Source organism: Leiobunum rupestre, chromosome 8, assembly GCF_980474605.1.
Source record: "Leiobunum rupestre chromosome 8, qqLeiRupe1.1.hap1, whole genome shotgun sequence".
Classification (NCBI taxonomy): domain Eukaryota; kingdom Metazoa; phylum Arthropoda; class Arachnida; order Opiliones; family Sclerosomatidae; genus Leiobunum; species Leiobunum rupestre.
In genome coordinates, this window is record NC_143391.1 from 47,807,827 (window position 1) to 47,818,962 (window position 11,136).

The following is an 11,136-nucleotide window of genomic DNA, read 5'->3' on the forward strand; positions in this document are numbered from 1 at the left end:
CGCGTGGCATGCAGGGCTTGTCACCGCCCTCCTACGCATTGTAACCCGGCCACCTGAATTAATGGCTTCAAAAGTCGCTTGATGACTTAGGCCTAAGGTGGTGCCTTGGGTATTAGATTAGCTGTTTATTATTATATGCAAAGCAAACATAATAGCTGGCGTTAAATTTATTTTTCTGAATTGTCGGTAATCTTTAGCTCAATATGTTAAAGGACAATCTTGTACATAATAAACTTAATAAATAGAAAAACCACTATTGTACAATAAACAAACATTTATTTAAAAACTGCTACGGCCGTTTCGACGCTATTACCAGCGTCGTCGTCAGGCAAAATTACAATTATAGCTCTCGAGTCTGTAATTACAATTATGTATTAGCCTAGCTGATTATTTATTTTTTTTATTTAATTCGAGTAGCGCATACATTACATTTATGTACCGAATACCTAAAAAGGAAATCACTCTGGTTTGAGCAAATTTTTGTAGTGAGATACAATCTCATGGGCATGGCCATCTATATTATTAATTAATTGGTTGTTAATTTTTACTTTAACAATTTCAACAGACTCTCAAATATTTAATTTTATTAAGTTACTTTCCCTAGAAATTAATACAACTTCTTTTGTATCTATGTCGTGTAGGGGGCCTTTTATAACATGGTCTACAATGGCCTTTTGTCTTCTTAATGTCAGGTCAGCTTCGTGCTCTTTTAAAAATTTGCTCAAACCAGGGTGATTTCCTTTTTAGGTATTCGGTACTTTTATAATAAATGAAATGTATGCGCTACTCGAATTGTAATTACAGTGAATTTTTTCTGTCGCGCTCTCTACAGACTCGAGAGCTAGTATTGTAATTTTGCCTGACGACGACGCTGGTAATAGCGTCGAAACGGCTGTAGCAGTTTTTAAATAAATGTTTGTTTATTGTCCATTAGTGGTTTTTCTATTTATTAAGGTAATCTTTAGCATATTTCTGACAAACAGAGTCCAAAATCTCAAATGCACAGCAGATCGCTACCCTTACTTTTCCTCTAGAAATTATGTATTCTGGAAATAAGAAAATTTAAAACATTCTTAACGAAATGTTACAGTGTACCTGTAAGATTTTAACTTGACCTAAAAGGTTCCTTTTTGAGCTAGGATGAGGGTTTAAGCTTGTTTAAAAAATTTGTCTGCTAACATGAACTAAAACGTAGCTTCTTTTAAACCATTTGGCAGAAATGTGAAAATACATGTTTCATATCTAAGACAAATCACTCCCATTTGTCGTGTCTGGCTCACTTTAGTTTTGCAGTGATCAATATAAAAACACCCTTCTTTCTGAACATCATAGCTTGTTTCGCCGCGTGGCTGTTTCATTATTGAGCTATTTGGAAGAATAAATGCATTTCAAATGGCAAATGTCCAAAATGTTCTTACCACGTCCGATATGGCATTACTGGCACCGCAGTTTAAAAGCATGTAGTAAATTTCCTTGTCGTCTTTGAGAATAGCTGCGTAATGTAAAGGCGTTCTTCCGTCCTTCACACAAACAATTAAAGTTACATAAAATTTAAATTGAAAGTTCTAAAGTATACTTGGACAATGATAATAAGGGCTTTTTAAAAAAAATCGTTAAAAAAGGCGATTACTTCAGTTTTTGAACGTGATATTTTATTAAATTTGTTTCTATAACACAGGCATCTCAAATACATTTGTGATTAAATAATTAGAGCACTTGCTCTTTAGATATACATTTTAAAAATGATTCTACTTTTAAATAAAACATCATACTAACAAATATATCACTAGTAAAAATTACTTATAAGCGAAAGTGTATAAATGTAAGTGAACTAGTAAGAGCCAAGAATTAGAGTAAATGTACTTACGACGTCTTTCGCGTTAAGAGCGGCGGGATAGTTTTCCGCTAAATATTGCGCGGCTTGTAGATGGCCGTACAGAACCGCTTTGTGAAGGGGCGTGGCCCCCAACTGATCTCTCGATATCGCCAGATTTGGTTTCTCGCGCAGCAGTTCTTGGACTTCAGTCATTCTTCCTCGAACTGCCGCGCGATGTACGTCTAATATATTCTCCTGAAAAAGTTTTTAATTTTACAAACGTTTTCCACCGACTAGACATAATTCATTCTTGTTCTAGTTCACAATTTATAACGTTAAATAATGCCAAGAACAAATACTGAGTTAAAATAATTCTAATTTTACCAGAAAATGTGGAAGCTTTTCTAGGAACTCTGTGACATCCGCGTTCTGACTGTTTTCCGTCAGAAGCTTGTCACCGTGGCCTTGGATGACGAGATCTTCTAAGAGAGACAAGTCCATCTGTTTCGACAATAGCTCTTTCACTTGTGATTTACTAATCGCAGGCTCTGAAAAAAATTATTCATTATTGATTGGGGGAAATAATAAAAGTGTATTTCCCCCTAAAACAAAAAACATAAATATTGAAATGTTTAAGCCCAACTTATAAAAAAGTTGTGCTTCCGATAGAAACCCTAGCGTGTTATACGGATGTACAGCGACTTAAGAAACTAAAAGTAGCGAGATATCATATTTCAATGGCTACGGATTTCGTATCGGAATTCGCCTAGTTTTTCACAGCGTTTTGGTTCAGACTTGACTAGATTACGTTAATTAAGCTACTATATTACTTTGGGTGTCAGAGGATTGTTGACCGTAAGAAATAGGAACAATTGCCACGTTAGGCACACGTCATTAGAAGTACATGTAGTCACCGGCAGCAGGCGTTTCTGGCGAATTGGTTTCGCACAGAGGTTTCAAAAAATAAAGACATTTACAATTTTGATGGAACGAGAGTTCTTACTGCCCACTGTAACAGGCCCTCAAGGGGTCGGAGTGTGCAATAACTGGTGGCTGTACCGGGGAGTCGGGGTCCGGCTCTTGTAACCCGTTAGGGTGGTGGCGCACTGGGAGATGTTAGCTCCGTCCAAAGGGTCCTATCTCCAACCTCCGACTTAGGTCAGGTGTGGGCTGGATACTGGGCTTCGGCCCAGGCTAATGGAGAGGGGCCGGGCAAACTGGCCGCCTCGGCGGATTGGGTTTCCTGCTGTGGGGCTGCGGGCCTCCGTATGAGGGCGCGGCGGACCCATCTCCCGGCCTTTTGGATCACACCGGGATCGCCGGTGCCAGCTGTGCCGGGTTATGCGGGCTGCTGCGTGCCTGCCGTTCCCCTTTAGGCGCTCTCTCCAAAGGGCTCGGCTCCCTGCCTTTGTAGGTGGGGTGTCGGCCGGAGTTGCTAAAGCATCCGTTCTCTATCCCACTGCTGTGTGCGAAGTGGCGGGCTGGTCGTCCCATTGTTGCACCTTCTGCTGGGTTGAGCGGCTTGCGTCGAGGGTGCGACCATCAGTAGTGGGGTTCTGCTACCCATGCTGGTTTTGTCACCTGTCCGGGCTTGTGGGCGCTGGCGTAGGGCATTCTGATGATAGGCCTCCGCTGGTGTGGTTTCTTGATTTTACCGGTACAGCGGGCTATAAATTCTGACAACATGCCCACTGTAACACTTTTACCGCGGTCTACCTTTGGCAACGATTTTGTTGTAACCGCTATTCGGAACAAGAAAATTGGGTTTCAGGAAAGTACTGAGATTTAATGAGAAGCCAGTCAAGTGGCTTCCCGTCTACTCACATTTCTGATTTTTGCTTTAAAATTTTATTAGACTGCATCATAAATTTTTTAATAAAACTTGTAGTTTTGTTAATACTTGACAATACGTTCCTCGAATATGATTAGTTTTAGTTTGTTTTATAAAAAATGTGATTCTCATGTAAGTAGCTATTCTTTTTACTTCACCAGATTTTCCAAGGTCGGTGAGCCGCTATCTTAATACTATCCCATTGAATTATGAAAATCAAAGAAGTTTGAAACTCACTGGCTGAGAGTCCCCTTTGTTCTCCAGTTTTCGTGGTTTTGTTTCCTTTCTTTATTCGTTTAATTTTATTTACAACTGCACCTTCTTTCAGGTGCTCAATCGTCAACTCTTCTTGCGTGTTCAAGTAGTAATCTGGCGTATGTCCGTACTAAAAGAAAGAATACATTTTAAAACATACTTTTTTCCCCGCCAATATTCATTGGAATTTTATAACTAGCTGATCTGCCTGTAGTCCTACTAATAAAACCATTAATAAAAAATAAATTTGATTTTTTCATTTAAAAGTAACAGATGAATTTCAAACAGGTATTCGTTATGTTTAAATCGTGAAATAACGATTTCAAGTTCAATGATATATAAAATTACATTTAACCACAATGTAATAATTTCCATTTTAATCATGATATAATAATTTCCATTTTAATCACGATATAATCATTTTAAATTTATTCACGATATTAAAAATTTCAATTTCAATTACTTTATCAATTTCAATTATTTTATCATTTTCAGTAATGATTTTAATCGAATTTTGACCAGCTTTAACGCAATGAAAATTTTAAAATTAGATATTTGATGAAACTATCTCACTAAATATAAAATATTGAAATAAAAGTTAGTTTTTCAAACGTTCTATCGTTCCTCCATCAATAAATAAATAAAAAAATTAGAATGAACATAGTCAAAGAAAAAGCAGCACTTACAACATCAGTAACTCTGTCATCGGCTCCGGCCTCGAGAAGGGCCTGATAGATGTCCCCTCCGTCGTTTAAAACGGCTGCGTAATGAAGTGGAGTTCTTCCTTGCTATAAAAAGATTCCTTCACTTTAATCTCGAATCTTATAGATTTTGTTTGTTAGGTTTAACTAGTAATCGGCAATTCGTTTAACAGATTACATTCTACGCATCAATTTAAAGGGAGTATAAACTTCTATATTTATGCTTTCATAATTCTAAAATTATAAAAGTTATGATAGGCGAAAGTTAAGTTAATATAAACATGTTAAAGGGCGTGTTACTAGACTATTTTTCAATATTCATACTACCTTTCAAAATCATTTCGGAGGTGGGCAGTAAAAACGTCGCCCTGTAAACTAAATTTATCTCAGTGTTTTGTTCAAATCGAATGTAAAGAAAATAAGGGAAATTAAGTTCGTTGTGGAAGACACGCTAATATTGAGAAGGAAATACGATTTATATTCACAATTAATTGTACTTGAAATTGAACTAATCAGAAAAGCTTGCATTCCATTTTCAAAGAAATAATTCTCCAAAACCTTCATTTTTTTTAAATTTTAATTGAAATTATACAATTTTTAAGTATTATTGAAATGTTAATATTTAACCAATACTAGACATTTATAAAATTACTAATGAAATTCCTTAAAGAAGACGTAGACCTTTAGAAAATGACCAATACAGTTCCTTAAAGAAAACTGAGACATTTTTAAAATGACCGATAAAGTGACTTAAAGAAGACTTAGACATTTCTAAAATACCTTATTCACTTCTTAAAAGAACACTTGACATTCGAAAAATCAATTTTGAAACACCGCGCATTTTATTTTAAGTTCGTTAAAACTACTCCTCAGTGATTAAATAGCAGCGAAAGAAGAGTTTGTAATTCGTCCAAGAACTGCCGAAATCTATATTCTGAAATATTTTGCAAATAAACTTACATGGTCTCTGGCATGCAGTACGCTCGGATATTTCTCCAGGAGATAGAGGACTATATCTTTGTGGTTGTAGAGGACGGCTTTATGCAACGGGCTAGCTCCCATGTGATCCCGACAGAACGCCAACTTCTTGTGGTCTATTAACTGTTGCACTTCGCGGCTTTTACCATCCACAATCGCCTTGTGAATCTCGTTTATTTTGGCCTGGAAAAATAAAATACAATTTCAAATGATTAATATCAATGGCTTATTTTATGAAACTATAAGAGTTTTCCATGTTTTAAAACTTGAGCTAAAAAAAGCCGAATACAAAACATTTACTTGCCCAATAATTTACAAATCATTCGTAGCGTTCCGAAAGTGGTTGGATTCGGGTGGGTATTAGAAGGTTTGATTTTGTCAACTTATATTAAAAAATATAAAAGTCAAACGGTTTAACCGAGCCGTAATATTTTTTTTTATATCCTCGCGAGCGTGTTCCTTAATATTTCACCAAAAGTAAGATATTTGTGGTACGTTAAGAAGCTTAGACGGAATTCTTAACTTCAGAGGAGTGGTTAGTTTTTTTCCGCTTGAAAAATGTGTGAAAAGAATTCTTTAGTTCAATAGCTAAGTTTTGACACTTTAAATACTATTTTAAAATAATATACAATTAGTAAAACTGTATTATATCTTCAAAAATTGGCGGGCCATTACAAATTTTTCCGTAATATGTTTGCAGTTAGTGAGAATCCATTTGTTTTTTCCGCATCAAAGGCGTTACTCGAACGCTTGCTTTCATTTTGATTTATAATTTTTACGAAGTGATAATGCTTGACCGAATTCCTTCTCAAGTGAAATCCTGCCAAGATCTCCGAAATCAATTACTTTTCGACTTGAATAGTATCTTGTTTCACTGGGCCAATTATAGTGTCTTTCTCAAATAATTGACAAAATGGTTTTTATATTTAAACATTTACCAGTTTAGTTTACTTTCAGAATCGGTGACTCTAGATATTTTAAGCTCATTGTGTTAAATTACCAAAAATAGTTAATAGTAATGTAAATGGGACACTTTTTAATCGCCTAGAAGGCTACAAACGCCACAGGTTTTTTCATAGCACAGGGCATGGTCATTGTTTTGCTAATTTCCGGTAAACGTACAAGCGACCCACTCTTTGTGAATGACTTCCGTCGCAATTTGTCAGTTTCTATTAGATATGCAATTAGAAAGCAACATTACAGAAAGCATAATTTCCTTTAGACAACACATTTTTTCCACGTTCGTAACCGGATACCTATTATCAAGAATCTATGTATTTAAAATAAGAAAGAATGACTTTGTTGAGACGACATGAGAGGGAGGAATAAAAAATATAATCGCGTCGGAAATCGTAAGTTTTATATTATCGCGTAGGTTTTTGAGAAACTTTAAGAAACTGGTCAGATTTTAATTTCTTTAAGAGTAGTTACAATAGATTGCGGACTTATGAGACTCGAGGAGCTTTTTTATTTTGTAAAATAAAATAAATATTCTAATAGTCCATGAGGTGGATTGAGATGAGCGCAAAAAATCGTTATAATAAATAATAATAATTAGCCGGGTTAATACCCAAGGCACCACCTCAGGCCTAAGTAATCTGGCGACTTTAATAACGTTTAATTCAGGCAGACAGTTACAATGCGTAGGAGGGTGGTGGCGAGCCCTTCACGCCGCGCTACGCAGCAGCTCCTTACACTTACTTTTACCTCACCTCAACAAGTGTTTATGGAAAGAAGAAACCTAAGAGCTTGGAGGAAAATCTTTTCTACTAGTTGGGAGTCAACATGCAAACTCTACGCAGAAGGAGTAGTTCCGAGTTTTCACCCAGCGCACAAGCTGGGATGGAACACGGCTCCTCTTGCTGAGAGGTGGAACTGATAGGTACTTCGCCCCCTCCTCCTACAACATAGTCGTTCTCGCTTAATAGAAATAAATACGCTTCTAGATATTATCTCGCGATTCGTAAAAACTCTCAAAATATTTTGACTTTGAAACATAAAAATAGTTGTAATAAAGAAAATACACTGGTATTTAAAGATATTAAATGATAATATAATTTATTTTTTATTCATTTAAAAATTGTTTTACACATATACTATCATAACGAAACTACATGTAAGCTTTAAAATCAAGTCTGTAACCGCAAAACCTTCACGTGAAATTTCGAAAAAGAACCAAACATAACGTAAAAATCGTACTAAACAAGATGGCAAGCCAAAATATACCTCTCCTCGGAAGAGTTTTTAATTTTCAGTGAAGCGTAACTGTATCCGTGGTTCTGCGGTAGAACGCTCACCTGTCGTTCAAGAGGGCTCGCGTTAGAATTTCGGCCGATTAAAAAATTATACTACACCCAATTACAAAAAGAGGGTGCTTTTGGAAAAACCTTTTCCCTGATTCTAAGAAACTGCGTACGCAGTGATTACCCTTTGCCCCGAAAATGCAAACGCGTTCGAAGGCCTGACAGACAGACCCACAGACAGACACGGTGGTTGTATAACCCCTTCTAGGGTACAAAGTCCCCTCGGAGAGGTAAAAACTAACGCGCCGGAACTAGAGAACGTTAATTATTAAAATCGTGGTTTTTATATGTCAAGGTCATTGATAGGGGAAGGTTACCATCCTCGTGCATTTACGTTTATCCCAAAATGCTTTTAGCTCTCATTATGAAAGAGCGAAGCTCATTGTTATGTTCTACTTAAAACAGTTTAACTAAAGAATTGCGCTCATTTTAAAAACTAGAACAGCGCTCTACTCTTTCCATGGTCATTGCGAAATGAAGAAGGCACCTCTCTCTTATTGCGCTCATTCTAAACACTAGTACAGCGCTCTACTCTCTCCACGATCATTGCGAAACGAAGACGGCGCCTTTCTCTTATTGCGCTCATTTTAAACACTACTACAGCGCTCTAATCTTTCCACGATCATTGTGAAACGAAGACGGCGCCTCTCTCTTATTGCGCTCATTCTAAACACTAGTACAGCGCTCTACTCTTTCCAGGATCATTGTGAAACGAAGACGGCGACTCTCTCTTATTGCGCTCATTTTAAACACTTGTACAGCGCTCTACTCTTTCCACGATCATTGCGAAAGGACGACGGTGCCTCTCTTGTTGCGCTCATTCTAAACACTAGTACAGCGCTCTACTCTTTCCACGATCATTGCGAAATGAAGACCACGCCTCTCTCTTATTGCGCTCATTTTAAACACTACTACAGTGCTCTAATCTTTCCACGATCATTGTGAAACGAAGACGGCGCCTCTCTCTTATTGCACTCATTTTAAACACTAGTACAGCCTTTAACTATTTCCACGATCATTGTGAAATGGTGTACCTCTATTTTAACACAAGCTCAACAATAAAAAATGTGTACAGGGATATTCGGTTTATGCGATTACTGAATAAATAAAAAAGCCGCCTCTCTTTGGCGCTCATTGAAAATCTTGTACAGCGCTATTCTGTTTTCGCTTTCAGTAAAGCAAAGTTGGCATTTCTCACTTTTCGCTTATATGCGCTTTTAGTTGAATTTTCTCGTTATTTGGCACAATTGCGTATCTGTAGTGACCACGATGCGAAATCTAATATGGTCGTAAAAAGAGGCACAAAATATTTGCCTGTGGTGTCAAAGCGCCTCGCGACGGCCGTGCCGACGAGTAGAACATGACGGGCGAAAAAACGTATCGACGAGGTCAGCATGCAGCTTAATCGAGTAATCGAGTACCAAAATAGGCTTTTTATCGATACCGGAGTATTAACAAATATCTTTTTCGAGTTCCAGTACTCGATTTATAAAACGGATCGGCTGTTCAACGATAAATGAGTACTCGCACATCACATTTCCAACCCTTCCGCTGCCAAATCGTTTGTTTCTAAACAGCGTACCATTCATGATTCATTGTTGAGACTTACTTGAAATGCCGGGACCTGTCTGAGGAACTTGTTAACCTGCGGTATCCTGGAAGTCTTTCCGTACAGATGATCCCCGTATCCATCTAAGACAGCCTGTTCGAGTTTTTCGAGGGCTCCTAATTTGAGCCACAATGAAATGGGATCCTCGCTGACCACCGCCATCAGAGGGAACGTGGCGGGGGCGCCGCTCGAGGAGGGCCCGGGCCCGGCCGCCGAACCAGCGCCGGCCGCCGAAGAGCGAATCGGGGGCAGCGGCAGGTTGGCGGCTTCCACGACTGAAGCGGACATAGAGTTGGGAGCGCCAAGGATACGACACTCTGCTTCGGCTGCAGTCTCTTTAATGTTGCGACGACGAACGCGTCTGGACAGCAGGATGAGAATGCTTCAATACTGGCAACGAGAAAAATAAGAAATCGATTATTGCCTGTAAAACACGTTCTGTTTGTGACCGATCTGAACGTTTCAAAAGTCCATTTCTTAACTAAGAATATTAAATGATGGTCAGATTAAAATACTTTTATTTATTTAGTTTACGGAAAGGATTTTAGAAACGTAGGCAAAAGAGTGTCAAGCCATCTATGTTGCCTTATGGAGTGCTAGGTTTTCTGTGGTGGTATTTGACAGCCCTTATCGACGATAATACTTCGTTGAGATTTAAATAAATACCGTCTTCTATAATTTGTTAACAAGTGATTTATTCCGAAACAAGCAAGTGTATAATCAGAATTTTATGCATATTATTAAAAAGCATTATAACATATAGAAGTGTAACATACTAACAAATATTTTGCTGTATAAGATCAAAACATATATGTTTCGCAAATTTTAACCATTAAGACGTACTCTAGCGTGGTTAATTTTAAGAATCTTAATTCATAGGTTCCTTAAGTTTTGCAAATTTTTGTTAAAATTTATATAGGGATACAAGTTTATTTATCTTAAAAATCAGTGTATGCCGTTATTTAGAAAAAAAAAACCGATGTATACTTGGTAATTAAAATCTTCATGTCTAATATCAATTAGTATAAGATAATATAATACGCAGCAAAATTCAAAATGAAAAAATTAACAGATTTTCCGTTTCTTGCAGTTAAAGAAATGATTTTTGTGGAAAATAAAGTGAATTTTGAAGGCAAAAGATGTTCGTAAGAGTAATCTTTCCAAAAAATATTTACGTTTTGTAAACCTAACTCGCTATAGTTTACATCTACGCGTGTGGTGCACGTTCTCCATAAAAGTTTCTACGGGCTTAATTTATTTTGTGTTCTTTCCAAATTTCCATTAGCAGAAATATTGCTGTCATAATGTGTTATAACATACTACTGATTACCCATTTCCGTGACCAATTCAGTACCCGAAAAAGAAATTTAATCTTCTCGCTCAAGTTATTATTCAGACTATATGGCGTATTTTGGAGAGAAGACCCTTCGAAACAACCAAAATCTGAGACATTGTAGACAATGAAACAACCTTTCTATTGTGGAACGGATCTTCTACCATAATCAATATATTAAATTATATCTTTCTTAAACGAATCAGATTGGATTCAAAGAATAGACCTATGATTACGATCGAAGAGATATTCAAAGAAAAAATCTGCGACCTTGAAACCTTAATATATTAATATCGTCTACGCGCATCGA

At 37.1% G+C, this 11,136-nt stretch overlaps 1 protein-coding gene across 1 annotated transcript in view; it reads right to left on the reverse strand.

The window, feature by feature from the left end:
• Positions 1 to 9,781, reverse strand: part of LOC149933568 (uncharacterized) — a 30,567-nt gene extending 20,786 nt beyond the window's left edge. Inside the window, exons 1-7 of the mRNA XM_090157337.1 lie at positions 9,494 to 9,781; positions 5,564 to 5,764; positions 4,589 to 4,690; positions 3,885 to 4,032; positions 2,201 to 2,364; positions 1,868 to 2,071; positions 1,419 to 1,520 (exon numbers count right to left, since the gene is read on the reverse strand). Coding sequence (XP_090013463.1) covers positions 1,419 to 1,520; positions 1,868 to 2,071; positions 2,201 to 2,364; positions 3,885 to 4,032; positions 4,589 to 4,690; positions 5,564 to 5,764; positions 9,494 to 9,781 — 1,209 coding nt within the window. The remainder of the gene's footprint in view (positions 1 to 1,418; positions 1,521 to 1,867; positions 2,072 to 2,200; positions 2,365 to 3,884; positions 4,033 to 4,588; positions 4,691 to 5,563; positions 5,765 to 9,493) is intronic.
• Between the last annotated feature and the right edge of the window lie 1,355 nt (positions 9,782 to 11,136).